General features: G+C 36.7%; 1 protein-coding gene across 4 annotated transcripts; it reads right to left on the bottom strand.

The window, feature by feature from the left end:
- Positions 1 to 765: 765 nt before the first annotated feature.
- On the bottom strand, positions 766 to 27,322 carry rapgef4b (Rap guanine nucleotide exchange factor 4b). 4 transcript variants are annotated; one of them, XM_043241486.1, is made up of 30 exons: positions 26,778 to 27,312; positions 23,133 to 23,275; positions 22,088 to 22,176; positions 19,296 to 19,442; positions 12,848 to 12,920; positions 12,706 to 12,770; positions 11,810 to 11,916; positions 11,586 to 11,707; positions 10,242 to 10,425; positions 10,010 to 10,094; positions 9,856 to 9,916; positions 8,917 to 8,993; positions 8,659 to 8,805; positions 8,427 to 8,533; positions 8,235 to 8,320; positions 7,653 to 7,731; positions 7,315 to 7,465; positions 7,097 to 7,185; positions 6,960 to 6,990; positions 6,750 to 6,828; positions 5,800 to 5,946; positions 5,338 to 5,435; positions 4,087 to 4,212; positions 3,824 to 4,002; positions 3,601 to 3,691; positions 3,372 to 3,422; positions 3,156 to 3,243; positions 2,987 to 3,051; positions 2,679 to 2,733; positions 766 to 1,813 (listed from the first exon to the last, which is right to left on the bottom strand). In XM_043241486.1, exons 1-30 carry the CDS (start codon positions 26,843 to 26,845, stop codon positions 1,686 to 1,688), a joined length of 3,018 nt encoding a protein of 1,005 aa, XP_043097421.1. In that variant the 5' UTR covers positions 26,846 to 27,312; the 3' UTR covers positions 766 to 1,685. The 4 variants fall into 4 exon arrangements, 2 of the variants coding, with proteins under 2 accessions (XP_043097421.1, XP_043097422.1); XR_006251157.1 differs by having other exon boundaries at positions 1,681 to 1,813; positions 2,571 to 2,733; positions 26,778 to 27,314; XM_043241487.1 differs by lacking the exons at positions 19,296 to 19,442; positions 22,088 to 22,176; positions 23,133 to 23,275; positions 26,778 to 27,312 and adding an exon at positions 14,960 to 15,143.
- Between the last annotated feature and the right edge of the window lie 182 nt (positions 27,323 to 27,504).

The following is a 27,504-nucleotide window of genomic DNA, read 5'->3' as shown; positions in this document are numbered from 1 at the left end:
ACATTAGCGCCCACCTACTAGCGGCAGAATCTCAGCCAATGAGATAAACGTAACAGGCAGACGTCATGTTACGTAATTAATATTCATGAGCCACGCCTTTACCGTAGTAGAATTCGTCTGCTCTTGAGCGTAGATAACGGTGTTACGACTTTAATGACAGTGACTATAGCGCCTCTACACGGACACAGAGAGGCAACGAAAGGGTATGTTAATAATTATGTTAATTAAATAATTAAGCATTTAATCTATCAGTTTATGTACAGTGAAAAAATGCATAAAATAATACATATGTAGGCTGTGATATGTACATATGCACATATATATCAGCTAAGTCTAGAAATATTTTAAATAATGCATTGAAATCTGTATTTTTTAGTTGCAATACTGCGTTGGATATTGTACGTTGTTTTGCATATTACTATTTAACATTAATGCGTACTTGCACACTAGCACACAGTAGTACATACTTGTTCATTTATGGCAATAGTTCATATTCAATACTTAAGTTAGTTCACCCAAAAATGAAAATCTACTAGCTCGTTTAACTATTGCTGTGTTTCTCTGACGAAATAAAGCTAAAACAAAATGAAAGTTCTGAAACATGAAGGCGAGTGAATGATGACAGGATTTTCATTTTAGGCAAACTAACCCTTTATTGTCCCAAAGAACAAATAAGAGCAAAACAAAACAGAGACAGAAGACGTAAAGCAGAAGAAACAAAAGGAAAAACACTTGTTTGGAGTGAAAAGTCCATTCAAACCAACGCAAAGTGTTCAATGATACATTTATTTAGATTACAGTATACTATTTACAAGGTAGGCGTAGACATTTTCCTAAAAGAAAATAAGTGCCCTACACACACAGCGTCTCACTTTCCAAAAGGCAGGATGAGAACAAACAAAGGCCTTCTCAGACCGATTATGATAACTTAGCAAAATGGGTCCAACCCAAAAATATACAAATATAACTCAATGTACAAAATGACATCAATAATGCTACAGGCTATGGCGAGAGGTAAGTTACTAGCACACAATTAAACCAGTGGTAAAAAATAGTCCTTGAGCCAGAATACTGACATTTATATGACTTAAAACAACATACCACAAGACATTGAGGCCTGGAAGGTTTTACGGAGTACCAGTGATTCATTTTCTGTGGCCGGTGTACGATCATAGTGTCACTGTTATTTGTATGCATGATATGTAGCTTGTACTAAGCTCTTATTTTAAGGATTGTTCTGAAGGTTTCGTAGGGTCTTAGAAATGCAGGCTTGAGCACAGGCAGCAGGTTTACACTGTTGTATCATGGGAACGAATTTGGGCCTCACATGACTGAATCTAAGGATGAACACTTTTACCAGGTGCGTTCTGTTTACACACACACACACACACACACACACACACACACACACACACACACACACACACACACACAAACAAACACACAAGGTAGCTCTTATGACTGAAGTCATTAACATGCAACTCGCGCACGCGATCAGTCATTCGCATCTTGTACACATCAGTTCGGTTGGCAGTGATAGCACATACAGTCGGCATTCAACTGCTCTAGCAGCTGACAGATGTCAAATTGAGTTGTACTGTTGTAAACTGGATATACAGTGGTTGTATTTTAAAGAGAGAGAGGGAGAGAGGGAAAAGCAAGGGGAAAAGTCTGAGCATTGGTCTTTAGCCCCGCCTCGGCTCCAGTCTGAAGGACAGCTGGGATAAGGTTCTCTGGTTGTCAATCACATTCAATTGACGCACGTAATTCCTCACTTCCTGAGGGTTCTTGCTAGCCGGAGACACCTCAGCATCTGACGGAGGAGGGAACAGTGTCAAACTTCCATTAGTAATTGCTGAAATGTGGTTGGCAACCCTTTACTAACTAACCTGGTGTTATCACAGCTGCTGTTTTTTCTCTTTACTACTAGACTGCACTGCAAGAAATGCTTTTCTAGCCTAGGCGTTTTGTCTTTTTTCCAGCCACGATTAATCAAGAAGGATTTAAAAAGAAAATATTGAGCTGTTTGCAGAAAAAGTGAGATTTTACTTTAAGAAGTAGAAACAAGCAAAAATATCCACCAATGGGATAAGCAAAATAATCTTGTTTTCAGTTTAAAATAAGATTATTTTGATTACTCCACTGGCAGATTATTTTGCTTGTTTTAAGCAAAAAGTCACTTAATTTTGACTTCTATTTCTGAGAATAAGACATTTTTTTACTTGTCTAGAAAATCCCTCTTGATTTAATTGAATTTTTTTTTTAATTTGTGCTGAAACAAGAAAAGATCTAGGCTAGAAAAGCATTTTTTTGCTGTGTGATTATTAAAAACACCTATACTGAATGCTGCATTATTCTCTTTTTATTCTAAATGAAATATACTATAAGCTGAAAAATATACAGGTACCAGTATGTCATTTATGCCCAGAACATAAACATTGTCGTAGTATTTTTTTTAACCACAGCTGCAAGTTTTGACCATGCATTTTATAGGACATTATTTACAATATTTTTATACATACATTTAGATAGTGTTACGATTGCTGTAGTGGCAATCCATTCTCTTTTACCTGTAAATATGGCCAGTTGTGCTTTGCAGATAACTGATCTCATGGATGTAGCTTTTTAACTAGGCATAAAGAGAAATGAAAAAGAGCATTAATGTGTAGATGACTTACTGAACGGTTGGCTTCTGCAGTGCCTCACCGCTCGGACTGTGTTAGCGATCAGCCGCTGCAAAAACATACAAACAAACAAAGTATAAATACATATAGCTGGCCAGATAAGTCATGCATTCTGTGTTGATATTGTTAATAATATATGCAAACTAACTAAAACTAAATTACTACAATTATTACATCTAAAACTGAAATAAAATAAAGATAAATAGAAATATGAAAAATAATAAAAAATGTCTACGTACAGTACAGTAAACACTATAAGTACATATACTACAACACCGCAGAGATGACAGCAAGAGACTTACCATCTTCTCAAAGTTCACCAGTCCATCAATAAAAGTCTTATTCCCCTCATGAGTGAATGTCATGTCTGAAAAGAGAAGAAATATTTGATGCTGTAGAACAGGAACAGAGCCGAAATAACATTTTTGACAAGCAGCATTTAAGAATAATGGAGCTAGGCTCCGCCCACACCTTTAATGAGCAGAGGCATAAAGGGAATGATTGGCGGCTCCATCTTAGCCACAGTGAGGCGGTATGCACGGTGATTCCTAGATGGATCCTAAAAGAGCAACAAATCATAAATCATACTTTAATGGGTTATGCATCTCAGTCACAAAAAAATATATATATATATATATATAGAGAGAGAGAGAGAGCTAGAATTTTAAAAGATTGAACTAGACTCACTAGTAAACTCTCAAACTCTGCGTAGAACTTCTTGAATTTACTAGGCAGTTTCTAAAAAAAAAAAAAAAAACAGAAAAGAAAAGAGAAAAGAAAAAGGTTAAAATGGTATAGACACTTTTCAAAATAGAAATGAATACAAAAACTAAATTTTAAAAAATATGGCACATTTATTATATATTATTATTATTATATATGAATTAAATGAGGTTATTATATGTTATACACTAACCTCCCATGTCTGGCTGAGTCTGCTGACGGCTGGGTTGCACATGCCCATAATAATGGCGAAGAAAGAGTTCAGATTCTTAAACTCTCTACAGCTGAGGGAATAAATGCACAGCACATATTTAAAAAGCGCTTTTCGAATCTTAAAAGTCGGTAAAACATGCAATGCCTCGAACTCATCGGGAGCCAAATTCATCAGGAGAAATGATGCTTGCTGGAGAACTCACTGTGCTGCAATCTTGATGAACTTCTTGAGTAGCTGTACCCGTTTGCTGAGCGTCCCGCACAGACAGACCTCCGTGACCACCCACAGCTGCACCTGATTAAAGCGCTTCAGAAACAGCTCCAGATTGGCTGTGGAGCGTCTGTATGCCTGCCGTCCGAACGTGTGATACACCAGCTCATACTGCACACACACAGACAGTCAAAGTACACATTATATGGGTTAAAAACATCATTTGTGTATGTATCGGTGTAGGTGAATCTTTACCTCGTGTACACAGCTGAAAAGCTCCCAGTCATACTGTGTCATCTGGAAGGCCAGATCTTTAGAGCTCATCAGCTCAAAACTGGACATAGAGCCTGTGGAGGGACCTTCCTGCTCTGGAAGAGGATTCTACACACACACAGTCAAACACAAACTCCAAAGTTATTGTGCATTTTTAAAGATTTCAAGTGAATGTAAACATACCGCATAGTGTAAAATCCGAAAGTATAAAGTTATTGTCTCTCAAAAAAGAAAGAGTCGACCTTGAATCATTGAAATGATCCGAAGCCATTTCATGCATTCAATGCATTCTTTGCCACTAGGTGCTGCTTTTGGAGCGTTAAAAGCTCACAAACAGTGCTTTAAATTGACCAATCAGCTTGAGGGGTTTGGGAAAATGAATCGTTAAATTAATTGTTTGGGGGTTGTAATAAATAAGGTCAAAATAAATGCATATTATAAAAAAATGCGTTGTTGTTTGGGACTCACAAAACCAAAATATAATAATATAATATAACCTTTCATTACTCATAATAGGGGCACTTTAACAAAAATATTTGTACACTTTTGAATAATTAAGATGTTTTTAAAATAACTCTGTTATAACCACCAAAGCTGAATTTAAAATGGCAATCTGCTAAAAAATGTATTAAGCCAAAACCATCCAAGTTGTAGATTAGTATTTAGTATTTAGTATATAGCATTAGTATAATATCTGATGAAGAAGCTGATAATTGAATCATTGAATAAGAAAAACATTTAATGAGTGCCAGAATGACAGTTCAAACAGATGATAAAAACATCACAATAATCTGCAGGTTATCTACACAAGTAATAACTTTAAACCACTGCTTCTGGCTGAAATAGTTCTCTATCCCTAGAGTCATTTTTCTCCAGTTAAAAGTCATCTCATCTGAATCAAAAGAGAAATATGTACAGATCAAGTACAAGCAAAAACAGCCCAAAACAAGTATGCTGTATTTGTTTCTTACAAACACACTCAAGACATTAACTAATGGACTAAAGGTGTGTGGATTAGTTGCAATGTGTTTATCAGCTGTTTGGACTCTCATTCTGATGGCACCCATTCACTGCTGAGGATACTTTGGTGAGCAAGTGACACGATGCAAAACTTTCCAAATCTGCAAAAACAAACTCATGTACATCTTGGATGGCCAGAGGGTGATTTTTGGGTGAACTACATTATATATATTTAAGTGTCCAAATGCTCGTAAAATACACATTCGGTCTCACCAGTGAATCAAGCAGTTCTCTAGAGCAGACAAACAATCGTCCGTTAACTCCAAGCGACTGGAACACCGATACATCATTGGGCTTTAATATCTGCTTCTCTGCACAGAAATAAAGCCCAGAATTAGCCAGACCACAAATCACATTCTCAACGCTTGTTCAGCTGTACAAGATCAACACCTAATACATTTTATGACAGATTTTATGCACTTTGTTTACTATCATTGATATTTAGACTACCCCATAAACTTCAACCTCTTACAGGATTTACAGGTACTTTCTGAAAGGTTTAGTTCGAAACTGATCTGGAGGCGGGTTATATAATACAGAAACAGAGTGTTTCAATACAGAATGTTGCTAGAGCAACAAAAGGGCTGAATATCTACAAATTTCTGTGTGTTTGTTTGTCACATCTCCAAGGGCAACTAATATTTCATCATGAGTTAGTGAGCGTGCGGGGATCACCTCCAGATGGGCTGAGGTTTATCAAAAGCAGCTCTTCGGTGGATCCCAGTTTATCCGCTACAGCTGCGGTCACCTCTCTCCCCGTGGCCAGCACAGGAACACGAATAGTGGTGTAAGTTTGATCGCTGCAGTACACCTTCAGCAGAACTAGACAGGGATGAAAAGAGAGGAAATTCGAATGACTATCTGATTCATTCATTCATGCATTAAACAATATATCCCATAACCGATATATCCCAGCTACAGGGAACTTCTTTAGAAATTTGGCAAATGCCCTGTCAAGGTTGTCAAAGTCAGATATGAACAAATGTTCTTCCAGTAACATCAACAGAAAGCCCTTTCACAGTTATCTGGTCTTTAATAATGTTTTGCAAACATTAGCAGAAAAACATTATTTATAGATACTGCATGGAATGTTTTATCTGAAACATTTTAGTGTGGATGTTTTATTTTTGTGTTACTTATTTCACAACCTTCAGAGAACATTCAAAAGTAACTTTCCCACAATGATAAAAGCGATAAAAAACGTTTGCCTTCGTAGTTTCATTCATAGTAAACAGTTCGTTTTTAGAACATTTAACCTTGATGTTTTGGATGTTCAGAGAATATTAAGAAATAGCATTTTTATAACTTAATGAAAACTTTCTTATAACATATCGGATTGTACAAAAGGTCGGAGACTACTTGCAAACATGCTTAAAAACCCATGACAAATTTTCAGCAGAAAAAAAGAAATGTTTAAATAATAAAAACAATTTGCTCAGTACTTAAGATGAAATCAGCAGCAAGGTTATGCAAGTTCTGGTGATCTTGTTATCAAGCAGGGTCTTCCAGGTTATTTTCAGTAAATTATTTTATAAGTGACACAGAAATAGTGACATATATTTTACATTCGTTTGTTTTTATTTTTTTAAAACTGTTCATATAGAAACATACATACAGATACTTACTGTCATCAAAGCTCCTTATTGGCTGCTTTTTTGCAAGCCTCTCCTCTCCGGAGCTGAACTGTCGCAGCAGGACTTTATGCTGAGAGAACAAAGACCAAATGCGTATTAACATTATTAAAATATATATAATTTTTTTAAACAATCCAATTTAGACCACAGATATAGCTACAAACGATAAACATGAAGTATAGGAAAGCAGATCTGCATTACCTTTTTTTGAGAGGTTCGTGCATCATCCGGGCTGAGAACATGAAATGAACAAACGCATGTGAAAATCATATACTGTTCAGATTAAGCTATTAATAAAAATCCCCAAAAGGCGCATATAAAACACACTAAAAACCTACTACTGCTTGATGATCCTCTCCAGCTCAGGCAGCAGCTCCTTCAGTGGACGCAAAACTCTTGCATCGTTGGATACAAACCCGTGCAGTTCCTGAATACACACAAAACACATTTAGCACATTTAGTCAGTTGGGTTTCATCTGACTGCTATCATATGCCCGTGCAGACTGGTGGTGAGTGATTCTATGTCAGCATGTGTGTGTTTGTGTATGTTTATAACCTCCAGAAAGCTGAGCGCAGTGTCATCCTCCAGCAGATGGTGGCCCTGCAGGGCAGCCCAGCGCAGAGCCAAGCTGAGCACCCGTCTCTTGCTGGCAACAGAGTAGTCTAGACGCTCCTGTTCTGAACCCTGAGAGGCCTGAGAGTGATAGGTACACACACACGCTAAGGAACATATGCATACATAACAGTTTACTGTTCTTACAGACAGGCAGGCAAACAGAGAGAGAGAGATAAAGAGAGAGAGAGAGAGAGAGATAGATAGATAGATAGATAGATAGATAGATAGATAGATAGATAGATGGTAGATATGGTTGATGGATTTCATTAGAAGGATATTGGGCAAGAAGGGCAGGGCACAGCTGGCTGTTGGGCATGAAGACGCAGTGCATGAGCACGAAATCATCCAGAGCTGGATCTTTCGATGAAAGATATTGCAGAATTAATAAAAGAAATGTATCGAAAGAATAGTTCAACATGAATTTACACATCCTAAGACCATCCAAGATGTAGATGAGTTTATAAAAACTCAAAATGTATGTAATGCTACATTATCAGAAATGTAGCATTAGATCACTTACTTATCAGTGGACCCTCTGCAGTCAATGGGTGCCGCAGAAAGAGAGTTCAAGCAGCAGACAAAAACATCACAATAATCCACATGACTCTAGTCCATCGATTAATGAGTGAAGCTGAAATGCCATAATTATGAATTTGTTTCTTATACAAACACAAGATATTAATTGATGGACTAGAGTGATGTGGATTACTAGTGGATTATTGTGATGTTTTAATCAACTGTTTGGCCTCTCATTCTGACGGCACCCATTCACTGCAGAGGATCTATTGGTGAGCAAGCGATGTAACTCTAAATTTCTCATTAATTTAACTTATTTATTGATGAACGAGAATGTGCAATACCTGGGTCAGAGAAATGAATGTCCAGTCGCATTGTCTCCAGCAGATGCTCCAGAATCTTCTCTGGGCTGCCTGACATCACAGTGTATCTGTCCAGAAAACCCAGACACAGCAAATGCAGTTTGTTTAAACAAACGCGTGGATTAATGAATTTATTGTTGATGGATCAAGAAATTTATGAATGTGATTATATACTTGAAGTGGGCTGGGACGTTTCCATGGCTGGAGGGCCGGAGACTCTTCTGCAGTACCAGAACATCCAGTTCATGCTCTTTTAGACGCACGGTGTTTGCTTCAACATCCTACACACACAAACGAACATATGCGCTCACCGAAAATACATGCATTCAACAATACAGTTCTATACAGTTCAACTACTCATTCTCCTAATGCTTGCATGTGTCAGCCATAACTGATGTTTGTGTACCCTGAGTATCCGGTTGAAGTCCTCTTTGTCCACTCTCAGGAAGTGGCAGTTGTCCTCTCTGAGTACGATGGAAGCAGCTCGGGGGGCATCGTTCACCAAGGCCAGTTTGCCAAAATCATCTCCTTCGTGCAGCGTACACACCACACCCTAAACACACACAGGAATCAGTCTGAAATATCTAACAGTGTTTGTCAATCTACATAAATAAAAATGCATTAGTCATTTAACAATGACATAAATAAAGTAAGCTGACATTACCTTGCCATAGATAACAACATTTACTGATCCCTTCTGGATAATATACCAAGAAGTGCCTTCCTCCCCTTGATTAAACACTAAAATAAGAAAAGCAAACAGAGAATATGACTGAGCTAGACTAGCATTTACACAACTGTTCAGGGCATGCCGGAAAAATGAAGTTTAAAAGCAAAAGTATTAAATATATATCCACCTTGTGTCCTAAATACAGTGGTTGTAACCAACATAGAGAAACAAATCGCTCAGAATTTCAAAAACTCACTCAGATATTTTTACATTCATTTATATTTATATTTATTTAAGTATTTCAAATTTTTCAGCAAGGATGCAGTGTAGTCACAAAAGCAACTAATAATAATATTTACCATGTTACGAAATGCCTATTTAAAATAAATGCTATTTCTATTCATTGAAGAATGCTGAAAAATATATAATGTTTTCCACAAAATATCAGGTAGCATATATGTTTTCAATAATAACTTTTAAAATAGTTACTAAAGCAGCAAATCAGCATATCATAATGAATACTAAAAGAAAATGTAAATGATGGTGAAAAAATTGTAAAAATTCAGCTTTTCCATCACAACAATAAGCTGCATTTTAAAATATATGCAATAATTAAGAGTTAAATGTTTTTACATTGTAATAACATTTTACAATATTATAGTTTTTAATCAAATAAATGCAGCCTTCCTGAGCTTTTAAAAATTGTAAAACATCTTACTCCAACAACATTTAACAAGTGTGCATTATAAAGTAAATTACGAGCGTTGAAGTGAAAGTTACTTCTTTAGTAAAGCATTACGATATTGCATTACTCCACGCAAAATTTGCAAGTTACTTGAAAAAAGAAATCTGATTACATAACTGATGCATTACCCTCAACATTGTTTCAGAATGTATAAAACCAAATAGCAGTAAATAGCAGTAAAAACTCACAGACGGTGCCTGCTTTGGCATGCGACTCAAAGATGAGGACACCGGCGAGCTCTCGCTTCACCTGCAGAGAGCAGCAAAGCACAGCTACCGTTAGTCTGCTTGTACTAGTGCTGCTATCAGCCATTACTGTGGAAACGAAGCACTGAGCACTTACAGTGTTAGATAGATGAGAGAGAGCTTTGATGTGCAGCAGCTCATCATAAATAATCTCCAGGTCTTCAGCTGTTCTTTGACCTGGCCTATATAGACAACGGGTAGTTCAAGTAGTTCAGGAGGAGTGAAAAAGTTGTGGGCAAATAGATATGAATGCGTAGCTCTTGCACATTTCCAAATGCACATTTCAGGTAAAAAAAAAAATACTGCAGAGGGCGGTGTTGGTCACTCACTGTTTCCTGAGGATCATTCGCATGTGTGCGTCAGGGCCCATCTGGGAGAGGAAGAGGAGGGTCTCCTGCAGCTCTTCCTCAGCTTCACGTTTCTCATCGTCGCTGGGCAACACTGCATCCTCCTCCTCGTCATCAAGGAAACGGTAAAAAAGGTACTTATCTTGAAAGTTCAGCTCATGGTCGACTGTCGACGAAACAAAAAGAAAAAACTAAATACATGTCATCTTGAGAATAAATCTGTTCATTTTACAAAGTTCATGGGGGATTATTTTTATTTTATTAAGTCGTTACTTGGTTTAACTAGCTGGGTCATTTCTTTAAGTTGAGTTTTACAGTTTATTACAGTTTATTACAGTCCATTCAGCCGATCTCCGGGTCTGGTGATAGCACTTTTAGCATAGCTTAGCATAGATCATTGAATCCAATTAGACCAGTAGCATCACGTTCAAAAATGACCAAAGAGTTTTCCTATTTAAAACCAATTTTTCCCATTAAAACTTGTCTCTTCTGTTGTTATATCGTTTACTAAGACTGGCGGAAAATGAAAAGTTGTGATTTTCTATATGATCAAGAACTATACTCTCATTCCCGCACAATAATCAAAATCGCAACTTCTCATTTTCACCTGGTCTTACTACACAATGTAACTAAAGAAGAGTCAAGTTTTAAATAGGAAAAATATCAAATGCTAAGAGTAAAATATAACTATGCTAAGCTATGCTAAAAGTGCCAGAGATGGAGATTGACAAAAAAACCCCTGATAAAACTTAATTAATTAAAAGAAAATAGCTGTTGCTATTGTTACTTGAAAACTGAAATAAAGCTGAAACAAAATAATATATTAATATTAGATGAAAAAAACATAATAAATAAAATGAAATAAAAAAATTAAATGTTGCTATGACTACATTTTACTAAAATCGAAATAATAAATAAATTAAACCTAAATAGAAATATAAAAAAACAAAAACAAATAAAGCGCATAATAAAATGATTAAAACATAAACTAATATTAAAATAAAAAACAAAACTATGTAAAAATAAAAGATAATTCATATAAATCATGCTAAACCAGCACTGCTTAAAATAATATTTCTAATAAAACTGAAAATCAAAAAAGGGAAAATGTAATAACGCCTGCAGTACCTGAAATGCCAAATTCCACATAAACAAGTGTGTTAAAGGATTTTTAAAATATTTAATAAAATAATTTAATCATCACAAAAGAAAACTCAATATATGATTTCCAGTTTCATTCGTATTAAGACAAATGAAAGATATTGCATAGTAGGAATGACCCATCTGTTAACATGGCAGTCACTGCAGTAAATGACACAGGTGTACCGTGATTCAGGACCCCTTCCTCCAGCAGCACCTGCCACATTCCCACAGCGTGAGCCCGACTGTGAACACACGAGCTCTGCTGAAGCAGCCAGTCGACCAGCTCCGTGCCCACACAACACTGCCTGCAAACACACACGGATCACACACTCAACACATGCACCGAGTCTTCTAGACGTGACCTAAATGAGTAAACCTCGCACCACATAACATCACAGTGCGCGCACCTGTAGGTTTTCAGATGATATTTTCTATCTCTGATCATGTGGGGAGCTCGGGCCAGTATAGCATTACGTAAGACCTTTTCTGCCCTCAAAATCTTCTCTGACGGGACCTGCAGCAAAATCCGGGACAGAGAGAGAGGAAGTTGAGAGTGAGGCACAGAAAAACACTCCTGCACAGCCTTTTTTCTGATCTATAACTGCATGCATCACATTTGCTGGGACTGAACGGCCTGCACTCGTTTTGCTAGCGTAAATGACATGAAAGACCTTCTGTTAGCAGATGGTGTGTTTTAAATTCGATTAATTATACATAATTAGCATTAAACTGTGTAAAAGAGGTGCCTGTGGCCTTGAGTTATGTGCATGGAAATGGGAATTACTGTCACGTTAAATCATCAAAAACTGTTTTTGAGTCACTCTCAGGAAGCTGCGCCAGAAAAATGAAGATAATTAAAATATTGATTTTTCACAATTGCAAGTTCAATGTACAGGGGTTGCAACCAAATAGTATGGGTCAGTAACTTTATTTTTTTTATTTAAAGAAATTAATACTTTTATTCATTGAAGACCCTTTTAATTGATCACAAATGACAGTAAAGACATTATTAATGTGAAAAAATACAATACATAAATTTCCTATTCATCAAATAATTAAAATAAAAATTCATGAATAATAATAAATAAAAAGAAACATGTCTGGAGTAATGATGCTGAAAATTCAGCTTTGAATCACATAAATACATTTTAAAACATATTATAATACAAAAGTTATTTGTATTAATTGTAATTTTTAAAAAAAAATCTATATTCTTATTATACAACAGATTAAACTGTAAAGGTGATGAATGGGGACACGTTGCAACCTTTACAAGACAAACCAGAAATTAAACCAATCATACCTTATTCAGGTTTTTTGACATGAAATTGAGAGGGTCGCTGTTGAGATTCTCTTTGTCCGGCATTCCTGCATCAAACAGAAAAGTGCTGAGGAATAATCACTGATGTGTTATGTAAGTGTGTGTGTTTTTGTGCTGTACTCACTATCGTTTGTAGCTCCACTGTCCATCACTCCATACGGCGGGGCGAGAAGCCCTGCCATGCACTGCCTGTATTTCTGCGAGGCACAGAATAACAAAATGAAAATGGTTTCTAAGCCTCAAAACCTCAGACATGAGTCATTTTTTTTAAACAGGTTAAACTGCCTAAAAATCCTTAAACTGAAAGCTCTGTAGTAAGAGAATAGAGCTCCACCAATCAGATTGAAGCCTTCTTTGGCTTGGCAACGATCACTATGAATATTCAGATGTTTTCATTCTTTTCCTCTCCCTATCGCCATGGTGATGGGTGATGAGGTGGCACATGCAGCTGAGAGACCGCAGGCAATGAATGAGACTCTGATACTGGCCCAAACTCACCTAGAGTTCAAACACATGCATTATACAGCACCTGCTAGAAATCTGTGTTCTCAGATGCTTTCTCAAAACTGATCAGAAATCGATCTATTCAGCACGTGTGATTGCAGCTAAATATTTCAAAAAATATATTTCTTATATATTTTGTATGCTATTTTAAACAAGAAAGAGGTAAAAATTCATTTAAGTCAGACACTTCATTCTAAATATAATTGTAATATTGTTTTATACAATTTGTAAACTTATCTTGTCCAGGACAAAATACTGATTAATTTAAATGATCTGGAAAGTGTTTAATTACAAGCTTAATTACTGATTTTATTTTTTCCTCTCTCACTTCTTCAACTAGTTTTAGTAATTTTGTAAGGCTACATTGATTTAATAAAAATGTTATTTTATGAACAATGATGACTATTTTAAATTCTATTTGAATTCTATCTGAGTTTATTTCATCCTTGCTGAATAATATTATTAATTTCTTACTGACCCCAAACCCCCCAAAAATTAGTGTACTGTATATATAATTAAAATGCAAAAAAAGTTGCTGCCACAATGCTATTGCTTAGCAATATAATAGAATAGAGTAGAACAGAATAGAATAGGATGATTTTGCATGTGATTAAAATGTGAAGAAAAATAGTGTAAACAATAGTGCTGTTAAACAACAGCATAGAATGAAATAAAATAGAATAGTATTAGGATGAAAAGAGTTACTGCCACAATGCCTGTTAAGAAATAGAATAGAATGAAATAGAGCAGAATGCGTTATTTCTATATTTGTCCAGAAAACAAGCCGTTCCATAATATTTAAAAGCATCTAAAAGAGAGAAAATAAGTGCAGTGAGGCAGGGACATGTATGTTTTTGTAACTCCACAGGATCCTTCACCACACACTGTGAGATTACGAGTGTCTGAGTGAACTGATGTAATACACCGAGTCTTTATTAATTCAAACGCAGCACTACAGCTCATGCTACTCTGAGGCGTGGTGTTTGCGTGAGTCCAGAGGACATTCTGTATGATCAAGTGAACTGAATGTGTAGAGTTCAAGAGAAAACACAGTGGGTTACAACAAGAGCACTCGGTTTTCTTTGGCCACCGATCTGAAGTCTTCAAACAGACTTTGTCCCGTTCACACAAATGCACTTTGTATATCCTGTTTCCTTCCTGCTTCCCGAAGCTGAAACAAAAGCTAACTTTTCTTAACTTTTCCCATCCCCCAGACGCATAATGCAATGTTGCTCCTTCCAGCTGGCTGCCTTCACAAAGGTTAAGCAATTCAGCCAGGATTGCAATTAACAGCATATAAGCACACAAAACAAGAGTACTTCCTCCCTCATCGCCCGGGCAGGCGGTGCCCCCTGCAGCCTGGCACAGATCTGACCCGGAGAGACAGAAGCCCCTCAGCATTCAGCGCACATCCTCGGCTTTCGGCAGCTGATATTCACCTCACACCGCCAGCACAAGGACAGGGCCTCTTTATCAAGTCATGACCATCCTATCAGAAACACTACATGCTCAAATATCAAATGCTACGTATCAAAAAGCAGAACCAGTAACAATCAATGCCGTTTGCTCAAAAAAACCTGACACCATTAACCTCAAAAACCACTTCGATATCGATGTGGCTCTGAACCCATTGCTGGCTGTAATATGTCTATAAGTGCGGTTTCTTGATTATAAACTAGGAAAAAAGCATCAAATCTTTGTGCATTGAAGACAATGAGCCAATGGGACTCACCCTGGTAAGAGTTTGTTGAGTTACTTGGCTGCTTCCTAAACCCGGCCAACTTCCCAGCATTCTCCAGCAAACAAAGCAAAAAGCTTTCCAGTCAGATGCACAAGGACATGAAATCAACCCCGCACACCCTGACGCTCCAGTTAAACACGTATGGATAATGTGATCCAGCGTCTGCTCTTTGGATCTTTCTGGTGGAGCATCAGACTGGACTTCAGTTGCCGTTGCCAGGCAATAGCTGCAGCCAATCAGAGAGCCGCATGCTCTCATTTCACCCTGTACCACAGCACTACACATGAGTGAGGGAGAGGGAACTATGGGCTGCTAAAAGGCTCTCAAAAGCGTGGGGCTTCATCAATTATTAAGGGTATTAAATTGTATTTACACTGAACAGACAGCTGTGTGAGTGTGTGTGTGTGTGCCCTGCAGCTGTAGTGAAATCACTGTTATCACATTAGAGAAGAGGGTAGTCTGTCTTTTAGGATCAGTTAGTTCAGCCCTTTTTCAGTCAGGTATACACTAATATAGTTTTATGATATTAAGAGGACCCTGTTTTGTTGCATATTACAGGTCAGGTCCAGTCCATTCAAGCTTTGTCTGACAGTCTAGCGTTATTTTACTGTTTCCTATTATATTATATATAATAACTTATTTTAAAAAAATAATGAAAACTAAAATATGTGGGGGTTTTTTCTCTTTTTTATTTTTATTTGACTTTTAGTATGGGCTTAGTAATGCATTTTTCTCATTTTTAAAAATATTTGAAAATTGTTCTTTTTTTTAATATCACAATTTTAATTAGCTGCCAAGGCAACATTTCCATTATCCATTTGAGTTTTGTTTTTTATTTGAACTTTTTACATCTAAAATGAGATTTTATTTGAATTATAAAAAGGTGTTTTAAATAGTTTAGTTCAAGTGGACAATAACATCATTGCAAGTCTAACAAATTAACATTATGCGATCCGTTTTTTTGGCCAGACAATAGTCATGAATCGTGCAAAATAATAATAAAGAAAAAAATAACATTTGTCTTGGTTATAAGCAAATCAATTAATCAGTCAATCAATTATAATTATTATATATATATATATATATATATATATATATAGAGAGAGAGAGAGAGAGAGAGAGAGAGAGAGAGAGAGTATTTATTTATTTATTTATATATATTTTTTTAAATATTTGTTGCACTAATAAATGTTGTTTACTTGACACATACTTTTCAGCTTGAGGACTGTGTTGTTAGTCAAGAACATTGTACCGTTTATATTGTTTAGAGTTCAGTACTCATATTGTAATTGAGACTGATGCGCTTTAAAGGGATTGAAATGGTGGATGACACATGTATACACAAATATATCACCCTTTCCCTCATTCACACACACACACACACACACACACACATACAAACAAACAAAAACACTCTGTTATGAGCACTTGCCTGAATGAGAGGAGGTTTATAAGAGAGAGAGAGAGAGAGAGGAGGAAAATTGTAGAGAGACACAGAGAGATCTTCAGCCACATTGTTCCACTGATGCAGCAGAGACTAATACATAATTCATGCTATTCAGCAGCGTATGCGGGATATGAAACAAAAACAAGGCACATATGGTCAGTAGCGAGCTGCGAGACACGGGTGATACTATCTAAACAGAGCTAATAACAGAAGCCCGACAGCCTCTCCGTCTCTCTCACACACTGAGTCACACTCACTTCACGTCTAATGTTTAGGATCATAAATGATCGGTGCCAGCCTGATCTCATGGCAGTTTGTAAGTATTTGACGAGGTGGCTAATTCATACAAATTTTGCTAAATCTTACATGTATCGAGTTGCATGATTCGTGTGAATATATCGTAGGTCATATGCGAGGTCATATGAATTAGCCGCCTCATAAAATATGTTCAAATCGGTTGTGAGGTAGAACATTAAAATCACAAAAGCACCGAAGACAAGTAACAAGTGTCCACAGATAATCTAACACTGTGTTGGCAAAATCGCTCAGAATAATTTTAATATGTTGATAATAATCGCTTATTATTATCAATGTTGAAAAAAGTACTGCTTAATATTTTTTCGACGTCTTTTAAAGGTGTCCTATGATGCAATTTCTTTTTTCCTTTTCTTTAGTGTGGTAAGTAGCTGTTTGTGCACGGATGAGATTGTCTCCCACAAAAAAGTCTAATAATTGATTCTGTCTAGAAGAGAAGGCTGATGCAGACCGGGCTAAAAGGCCTCATGAAAACATACCCCACACATGTCAAGATGTAGAAATATTTACGTAATGCCACAAAAAATGTCAGGAGATGCTGTGTGTTTCTGCGCAAAAGCACTTTATTTGGCCTCTTGAAAGTAGATTCGATTAGCAATCATCGGATAAGATTAATTAACAGAACAACTCAAATGTTCAAATTTTAAAGACAACAGTTTTGTGTAGTTTTTTATATATATATATATATATATATATATATATATATATATATATATATATATATATATATATATATATATACGTAATTTATGCTGTCACATTGTTTCTTGTGATTCAGGTTATAACCTCACTCCTCTGAGGCATTATTGAAAGCTGTAAGATATGAGATCTCACTCATATCAAGAGAAAGGCTTTATGAGATGGGAATTGAAACCCTGTTTTCTTTTCTTTCTTTTTTTTTGATGCAATTTACCCTTTCTTCCTCAAGAATCAAGCATGAAGGCATGCAAAAAAGACTTTATCAAAGTGCCTGTGTAATGCGTTTCATCCATACAGTCCTAAGCACGCTTAGAAGCTTCTGACATGCTGGGAATTAACAACTATGCTAAATCCTTTTAAGCAATGAATCCAGATATCTCGCCTTTTTACAATATCCCAATGCATTTTCTCTTAATTCTCTGCTACGTTAATGAGACAGACTTCAAAGACCAACACATGACTCCTGAATCGATTATCACTGAAACCACTGGCTTGCATTTACAAAACACACACATTCACGCACACCATGAAAGTCTGTTAAAGCCTGTGATTTTGACTATGTGCAGAACGGCCCAAAGGAACGGACCGAGCTGTCAGCAGATCAGAGAGTGCCCCCCAGTGTTACTGATCCTGATTACTAATGAAAAAACTGCCTTCTTACAGACACACAAGCTATGATAAGAGGCATACTGCTGAAAAGACTTCATGCACTGTATATTGAAATAAAAACATGCAGTAATAACATGCAATGCATTTTTGTTTACATGACGTTACCACGTTGCATGTTTAATTCAGTATTCAGTACGCTGTAGTTAGTTTGCATTTAGTCCAAAAAAAACCTGATAGAGTGCAAATAGCATTTTCTGCTACACTACTTATTGCAAGTGACAGTTATCTGCACCTCAGTATTGAAGTACATTATAAAACAGACTGCAACTTATCCCAATCATGGTGGGTGTGTGTAAAAACACACTTCAAAATAAATATCACACATTTCGCCTGATTTACTAAGTTTACCCACTTAAATGAAATTCAGTGTAACAATCTTGTCAAGCATATTTACAACAAAAATCAATTTATAAAAAATTAAAAGACTAATTACTTTTAATTTAGCAGTTGTAATTTGACTTTTGTCTTTTTAAATTTGCCACTTTTCTCAAGATTATTTATAAAACAGAATATATATATGTGTGTGTGTGTGTGTGTGTGTGTGTGTGTATATGTGTGCATATATATATAAAATATAATTTAATATGCTTCTTTATTTTTTTATATACTTTAATATCTACGAGGCAAAATATTGTTAGAAATTTTACATAAATAGTATTCCAACCAAATTTCGACATTTTATTCTCCAAAACTTATTTGAAACCTTAAAATGTTTGGATTAAATTGTTGTTCCAGGGTCAGCAAAATATGTATAGAACTCTTTATCAGGACGTGCATGGATAGATATTGGGCAGCCAAAAGAATTACTGAACAGAAAGATTGAAAATATGCAAAACTTTGCATTTTAGTCCTATTTTAATTCAATTTATTGTTAGTTTTTACAGTTTAATTCAATAATGTTGTATTATAGATATTTTTCCAGCTACCATATAGTTATTTCACGCAAAAGGAAAATCAAAGTGTGGTTGTATGCCATTCAAAACGTTAAAAACCAACAATGCCGATGTTTGTCATAATGTTCATTTCTAACACACACGTACTGAATTAAATCAACTTCACAAAAAGCCTCTTTCCAAAAAACTGGAAGCTCTATGTCAGACAGGTTTTTCATCTCAGATGTACCTGTCAGCCAGCAGGAGCACTTTATTACTTACAGCAGTTATGAAAATGTTTAGTAAGATCTGAGCACAAACGAACCTCCCACAGGGTTTTGAACTCCCTCTGTTCGATGCGCAGAAGTTCGCTGTTCTCTCGGCTGACAATCGTGGCATGTCGAGGAGTGTTATCCAGAATTGACTCCCCAAATGCTGTTCCCACTCCCAAAGTACAGATTGTTACAGCATCCTACGGAAAAATAAAAAGTGAAAGACACACGAAGGGAGAAAGATCATGATGACATCTATGCAAGTTAATTATAAAGATCTTAAACGAGAAGTTCACCTAAAAACGTCCCATCATTCCAAGTGTAAAGATGTAAGGCTTCAGTTGATAGCAAAATAGCTGACCAAAATAAATTAAATGTATTCATTCTCAGGCCATCCAGGACATTTCTCATCAGCACTGCAATACTCCACAAGTAATCCACACCAGTCCATCAATTAACAGCTTCTACAAGTCCCCCAACAAAATGTTTTTAGCATTGCTTACAGCTAAAATATTCAGCATTCAGTATGCTGTAGTCTGAATCAGGAGAGAAATATGAAAACAGTCCAATACAGTTCTAAATAATTATGTATTCATGGATTTTGATGTATGAGGACAACAGGTATTTCACTTTTTTTCGACCTGTCCTTCAACCAATATGCCCGTATGGGTCGTTTGTCCAAATCTGTGAAATACAACCCGACAAAGCATTTTCATATTTTTATCTACATAAAAATAGGACGTAATAAGGTGCTTGCACAAACAACCTATAGAGTAATTTTTAGTCAATATTTTGTCAGTTTAATGTTAAAGCACATTAACGATGGATTTGTTTCTTACAAGTGTGCATATTTTTGGTTCACTAGATATTTATTGAATAAATAGAGATTACTTGTGGATTACTGTGATGTTTTAATCAGCTGTTTGGACTCTCATTCTGACGGCACCCATTCACTGCAGAGGATCCACTGGGGAGCAAGCGATGGGATGCTAAACTTCTCCAAACCTGTTCTGATGAAGAATCAAACTTATCTACATCACGAATGGCCCGAGGATGAGTGTATTTTCAGTAAATTGTCAAAAAACACCTTTAAAACTGAAAGCTCCGGAAGGCTTTAAACGATCCCTGAGTCTTCATCCAGTGTGACTGCATTGAAAACGATTTTAATTTTGAGGTGAACTCTTGCTTTAAAAACTCTTCCAATCTGTAATTTATGTAAATGCATGCACACATTTGGGAACGTGCTCAGTGAGGTTTAAAAAGATGGTTGCACATAACAAGTGATTTGAGATCAGTAAAACACGAGCTCACGCACTCATAAATGAATCATCTTGCATTCACAAATACACTTCTTTTCTACACCCTGTCTTGCGTTTTACATTCATTTAATCAGAGCAGCGTGATAATAGCTTATTGCCCAACGGATCGCTCCACGAAACTGGAGCAACACACAACCCGTTAATATTGCATCACTGAAGCAGCGCACAGCAGACGAAACCACACACACACGTTCATCCACACGCAGGACATTCATAGCTGCGGGGCAACAGCAGAAGTGTGAAAGAGAAGCATAACATGATGCCTTGTGTCAGTTCTATGCACAATTGTGCATGTAATCAAGCAAGTGCAACCCAGAATGCTTTAAATATGAATGCCGCGATGCATACGAACTCGGAGGAAAAGTATTATTCAGAGGTTACTCATTCATAGTTCAGGAGAATTCACTTCGATTTTTGATTTATTTCAGTTGATCACTGAGAATAAATTAAAATAGAAGCAAATCTGATTATTCTGACATACCGTCGAAGCTATAAAATATGAATATGGGTTGAATAGATTTCAAAAGAATTTATGAGAGTGGTCTAAGCGGCGTCTGAGATTAAAGGACGCACGGTTCTTATGGAAAAAAGCCTAATGGGCAGACTTCAGCGTACACTGCTGTCCGGGGTCAGTGTGATTGCTTTTTAAAAGAAATGAATATTACATTCAACGAGGATAAATGAAATTGCTGAAAAGTGAAGGTAAAGAATAAATGCAAATGACAAAAAAAAATAATTTACTTGTTGTACTTTTTAATTTTAATAAAGTATGAAGAAATAAAAAGTATCGTAATCAGCACAACTGATTTCAACAAGAATGATTTCTGAAGGATCATGTGACACCAAAGACTGGAGTTCAAAAGAAAAGAAAACTACATAAAGTAAAATGCTTACGGTTTTCCCTGTATTTCTGATCAAATAAATGCAGCCTCGGTGATCGTTTTTCATCAAAAATATTTTGTAAAACACACTTCATCCAATAAAGATGGTGTAAAAATACCGTCTTCGAGCTATAAACATGATCGCTTCAAAAACTGGCGCCATGTGTTTGTGTTGGGGCTGTTTGACCAACCAATAGCAATTGAGAAACATCACTTCTGCGATCCTGTTTGAAATCTAAACTTTACCTGCAAAGAGATCATCTATACTTCGACATATGAAGTCTATAAGGTCTAATACGCAAAACAAGGAAGCTCCTGGAATCTTTGGAAATCCCTCTTCCGGGTGAGTGGGAGTGATGCATGCTTTAGGGCCAGTAAACACATCTGACAGCCTGACTCATTGTATTCCCAGTGGATTCACAGAAAGATGCTTCTATCCCCAGCAGCACTGCATCAGCGTCCTCATATAGCAGACTATTAACAAGGCCAGTCGTGGACCGTTCGCCCACTCACAGCAGGGCTTTCTGTAACAGTTTCTGTATGCTGATGGATGCAAATGATGTCTGCAGGGCTAAACTAATACTTATTTCAGCTGACTCCTAGCAGATTGAGGCTTCAAATGAACCTGATTGCGGTCTCTCTTACCTGATGGTTGGCCGTCTCAGACACTTTCACATCCAGAGATCCAGACAGAACCGCGTACCAGCTGGTGCCGATGTCACCCTGCCGATACACTGCAGGCAAAAACACAGGCCGATTCACAAATCGCAGAGGAATGCTTCATTTTCATTTCAGGACAGTTACTTCTTTTCATTAACATAGCATGCGCTTCTTATTGTCTCATTAAGTAAGAAATTCAACCTTAAGCACACATTCAAGACATAACAATAAAACCTTCAATTAGAACATAATAGAATTTTATAGCCTGAAGCCATAGGAGAATATTTTCAGGTTCCACAGAGAATATAGTATTTTTAGTTATTTAGTAAAATCCAATTTAATGATATGAAGAACCTATAATGTGCTATAAAGTTTTTTTTTATGTTTTTGAAATACGATCACCAAGGCTGCATTTTATTATCGAAAATACAGTAAAAATATTGTGAAATATTATTACATTTATTTATTTATAATATATTTTAAAATGTATTTCTTTCTCTGAGAAGAGAAAACTAAATTGTCAGAGACCATTAATCAATTTTTCAGAAATCATTCATATGCTGATTTGATTCTCAGGAAACATTTCTTATTAGAGTTAAAAACTGTTGTGTTGTATAATAGTTTTGTAATACATTTTTTTTAAATTCTTTGATGAATACAATGTTCCAAAGAACAACAATCATTTCAAATAAAAATCTTTAATACCATTAACATTTTTTAATGTCACTTTTAATTAACTTAATGCATCCTTGCTAAATTTGATTAATTTCTTAATTTTTTTTAAATAGTGTAACAGTGAAAACATTTATAATCTTCAAGGAATCATATAAGGAGCTCACGTGAAAGCCTGTTTCCACTGAATGAAATATAAAATGAGTAATTGTGAAAGCAAGCGAACAAAAAAACCTATCGCATTTTGATTAATTAATTCATGTCTTTCAAAATAGTCACCTGAAAACTGGCTTCAAATGATAACAAAAAAAAACTGTAATAAAATCTGAAAGCATAAATACTGAAGCGTGGTTCTTACAGGTGATGCCTTTCTCCAGGTACTCATAGAAGCCGCACATGCAGATCTGCTGCAGCAGGTTGGGGTGAAACCTCTCGAAGGCCTTCACACCCTTCAGCCGAGCCAGAATGATATCCACATCTTCTCCCGAGCGTTCTGCCGGCCTAGAAAACAGATACTTTCTAACCAAACTGACCAACGAGAAAAGCCTGACACTGCAGCGATGCATGTGACAATTACGAGGACAGACAAAGTCGTCTCTGTCAGAAAAAGCACATTGTGCTATCTTTAAGATAAGGAATGTGTATTAATGTCATCGAGATTACGTTTTTTTTCTCATCATTCCTGTCAAAATACAAGCCATGAATCATACACGCATTAACACAGGCCGTCGGTAGAGTGATTTAAACTAATATTTCATCAACTGATGCAGTTGTTTGCAACTTTTAAACTTTAGTATTTGCAAGCACGTAGTTCCTAAATGAATTATTATATGAGTAATTTGTCCAGTCAGGCAGCGTAATTTTTCTCTAATGGTGTATGAGAGATTGAGAGACCGTATGCAGGCACATAAAGACCCTCTTCACATTTGCACAAATATAGCAACGTTCTCACTTCTCAGCTCTATAAGTGACATGTACATGTGTGAGTGTGTGTCAGTGCGCGTGTGTGTGTTGTGCATTTGAGGGAATAAATCGGCTCTTAATGATGCCAGTATGCTGTAATTCGGACTCCTTTTATTCCGAAATGCCTTGTTGCTATGGAGATTACAGCACGAGAAAATTAAGACTTCAAAGACATTTTTCAAACCAAGGGCAGTGGGACAAATTTTATATGGAGGCTAATCAAGTTCCACAAAAGATTTTAAACCAAAATACTAGACCTAGACCTTTTAGTACTGGCTTTGAAACGGCAACAAACCAAGGCTTATGAGTCATCCAAATATCAAAACCTGATTCACTTTCAGTACGCATCTTTATTACAATTCTCAAATAAAATGAGTAATTACCTTATGGAACAAATATGTATGGAAATATAATAGAAAATGTTGTAGCTTTGTTGAAACACTCAAGTAGTCTCTCAAGAAGGAATGCATTTACATAAAGCTGAACAAATATTATCTAATTTGGCTTTTTGCATAGTTACATTTTGATGTATGAAAATATGTGTGATTTTATATTAAAAAATATATCTTACTGTAAATATATATATATATATATATATATATATATATATATATATATATATATATATATATATAAAATGGTAAGATTATAAGAATATAAATTTTTTTATGACTAAATACATTTTATGTATAATGAAACATGCATGTGCAAAGGATTTTACTGAATATAAAATGCATGCATACAGCGTAATGATATATAAGTGAATATATTGTCTCACGCGATATATATAAGCTTTTACTTGTCTGGAGGTGGTTGTTAACAAGCAGCTAAATGAAACTACACAGGTTGTCCTGACATTAAACGTCATCGCAGTGTCAAATAAACTCATCTGCTCAGAATCACCAACAAATGGTTAAACGAAGATAACATCCCAGATTCACTGCTCACTGTTAAACAGAGCTGATCAGCTGAGAGACATTTCCAGAGCTGAAGCCACAGAAAGAGGGAAAATCACGTCATGTGACCGCGATAGTGACCTTCCCAGCTATTACTAGCACTCTATGTAAAACTCTTTTTCACTGCATCGCTGAAATCCAGTTAGACCAGATGAGTGTCGTTTTCATTAACTGTATAATTCTATATTTATTATTAGCCTGCAGGTTGTGCTGAGCACCAGGCTGATCTCGTGTGATCCAGACCAGTTCGCCTTTGCTGCTGTGGATGTGAGTGGGTGAGAGTGCCTTTGACTTCTATGTGCTGAGATTCACTGGCGTGGAAACACATTACCAGCATATATCTGCTGGGCACAGAATGGACACTGCATTACAGCGGCCGCCAGTGCAAAGCCTTGCCTCCCTCTCTCTGTCTCGCTCATGCTCTTTTCACCCATGTTTCTCTCCTTTTCTCCTATAGCTCCAGCCCATTATGAAGCTTTCTTCAGCTCTCCAAAGAGCCTTTTGAAAAAAGCACTTTCCCTTTGTATCTCTTTTTTAACTGACAAATTACCAGATGTTTTGCACGACAGGCATTAAAGAGGCAGGTTTACAGTTTTTAGAGGCATCACTTAATCTAAACCTAAATTAAAAAAATTATATATATATATATATATATATATATATATATATATATATATATATATATATATATATATATATATATACATACATACATATATATATATATATATATATATATATATATATATATATATATATATATATTTCCATATAGATTTTTCACATGTGCTTTACTTGGATTTTTATACATTGTCTAGCATTTTTTTTTCATAGTTAAAAACATATTTGTAGACTTAATATCTTGGAAAAAATGAAAAGTACCTTTTTTTCCTTTCAATAGATTTTGTTTTTTTACATTGTAGATTTCCATTACTCAAAGTAGAACTTGAACAACAATATTAACATATAGTATAATAAATGAAACGTCATCTAAAATAACACTTGTTATCTCACAGCATCAGTACAGCGGGGGATCATCATTCTGACAGGTGGCTTTATAATTTTGCATAGTATGAATATCAATGGAGAGGAAGCTAACAGTTTGACTGTGTCTGTCTTCCCAGCAATATTTAACCCTTTCATTATCGCGCATATTAAACGCAATACAGTACAACGACTGATACAGAAAGCAATAGAATTCAAACCAGACAACCAACCACTCCTAATTTGAAACGATATGACTGGGATCAGCTGCTCTGTAGTCAGTAGCCTATTCACTGTGTCGGTGATCTGTAGAAACTGCTGGAGCAGCACAATGCAGCACACTATCATCCAACAGTGCGGTCCGTTTTTTCTTCTTTGTGTGTGTGCACATTTATTGATCACCACAATACATCCTGGTGTCGGATGTTAATGAGACCATGGATATCTTAAGAACCGTTACATTGATCAGTGTAAAGAAGATGTGCTTGACTACGTTTAAGAGTCCATTAAAACATCAGCCACTGAAAAGCCATCACACCCAGTAAGGTGATCTCACTTTTCCCTCCCATCGCCATGGTAACCTGCAAGGATGTGTCTGGACTAGGAGGGGCCGGGAGAAGGTAACAGATAAGTACAGTAACAGATAAGATATCTTAGTGATGTCCAATATGTTAATGCATCTTAAAGTTGTGAGCGTCCTTAATTATTAACAACCTGATATATTAACTCAGTGGTTGCTTACTGGTTTCATACAGTCACGGTTTATAAAAAGAATCTTTTATGAAGAGAAATTGATTCAAATATGTCATTAAAAAATAAGACGCGCCGTGCGATTCGCATGATGTGACCGGCAAACGAGTTCAGTGAAGAAGCGTGTCATTCAATGTCGCTGACAGAACGGTTTCCGCCCGATTTCAAAACACAACCCATGCAGGAAACAAAAGGCACATTTATACGCGATGCCCGTTCAGATTCAGGTGATGCATCGGGGACGCGGGACAGAGAACGCGCGCGCGCTGCTGCTGCTGCTGTCACCTTGTTGCAGCCCCTCCGGACATTGAAATAAACAGAGGTAAAGATCGCGATCTGGTGTCTCTCACCTCTTGTCCAGGCAGATGATCCACTCTGAGGAGGCCACGGAGTGCGCAGAGGCGTGCACCGCTACCATCTTCGGCTCCTCCGGTGTGAATCGTGCGTCGCGTCGCGGATCGCGGATCTCGTCGACTCGGGCGCAGCAGCATCAGGGCTCGCCCCCCTCCGCGCCTCTGTCGTCAACTGGATCACCGCGGCGTGGACTCGTCGTCACCACGTTCACGCACGACGAACGCGTACGAGCGTGACCGCTCACACCGGCACGAAGAACCGGTCACGTTCTGAACGGGCGCGGATCAAATGATGGGGTCGCCGTGCTTCGAAAATAACGTCAGCGGGAGGCAAATGACAGATTTTGTGGATTGCAGCGGTGATGCTGATGCTGCACTGTCGCCATGGAGACGGGCACGCGGTCACCGCGGATGCTGAGTCCGGTCGAGACGAGGGGAAATGTGAAGCGCTGTCAGGCGCCTTGTCTTTCTCTCCGGGGGAGAGACACTGACAGTGACAGGAGAGACACGCAGGGAGCTGACTCTACACTGTAAAAAGCCAAACAGTTGCAGTTGGCCTTTAATAAGCTTTGGTTTAACCTACTGAAGCCTGGTTGATTAACAGCACTATATATTCCAATGATCATTTCATGTGCACATTTTAATAATCAATGTAATAAATAGATATTTACGATATTTAAATATACTAATATTAATACTTTTTGTTGGTGCAATGCGTGTAATC

The sequence above is a fragment of the Puntigrus tetrazona genome, chromosome 6, assembly GCF_018831695.1.
Source record: "Puntigrus tetrazona isolate hp1 chromosome 6, ASM1883169v1, whole genome shotgun sequence".
NCBI classification, from domain to species: domain Eukaryota; kingdom Metazoa; phylum Chordata; class Actinopteri; order Cypriniformes; family Cyprinidae; genus Puntigrus; species Puntigrus tetrazona.
This window is presented reverse-complemented; position numbering and strand designations above follow the sequence as displayed.

Bases quoted from the DNA above. Each gene is read 5' to 3' on its own strand.
- rapgef4b (XM_043241486.1), bottom strand. From the start codon at position 26,845: ATGGTAGCGGTGCACGCCTCTGCGCACTCCGTGGCCTCCTCAGAGTGG. The intron at 3,423-3,600 runs GTTAGTGTATAA...TTTTTTTTTTAG, and splicing joins GACTCAGCCAGACATGGGAG to AAACTGCCTAGTAAATTCAA. The intron at 2,734-2,986 runs GTAAGTCTCTTG...ATGTTTTTGCAG, and splicing joins TGGTGAACTTTGAGAAGATG to CGGCTGATCGCTAACACAGT.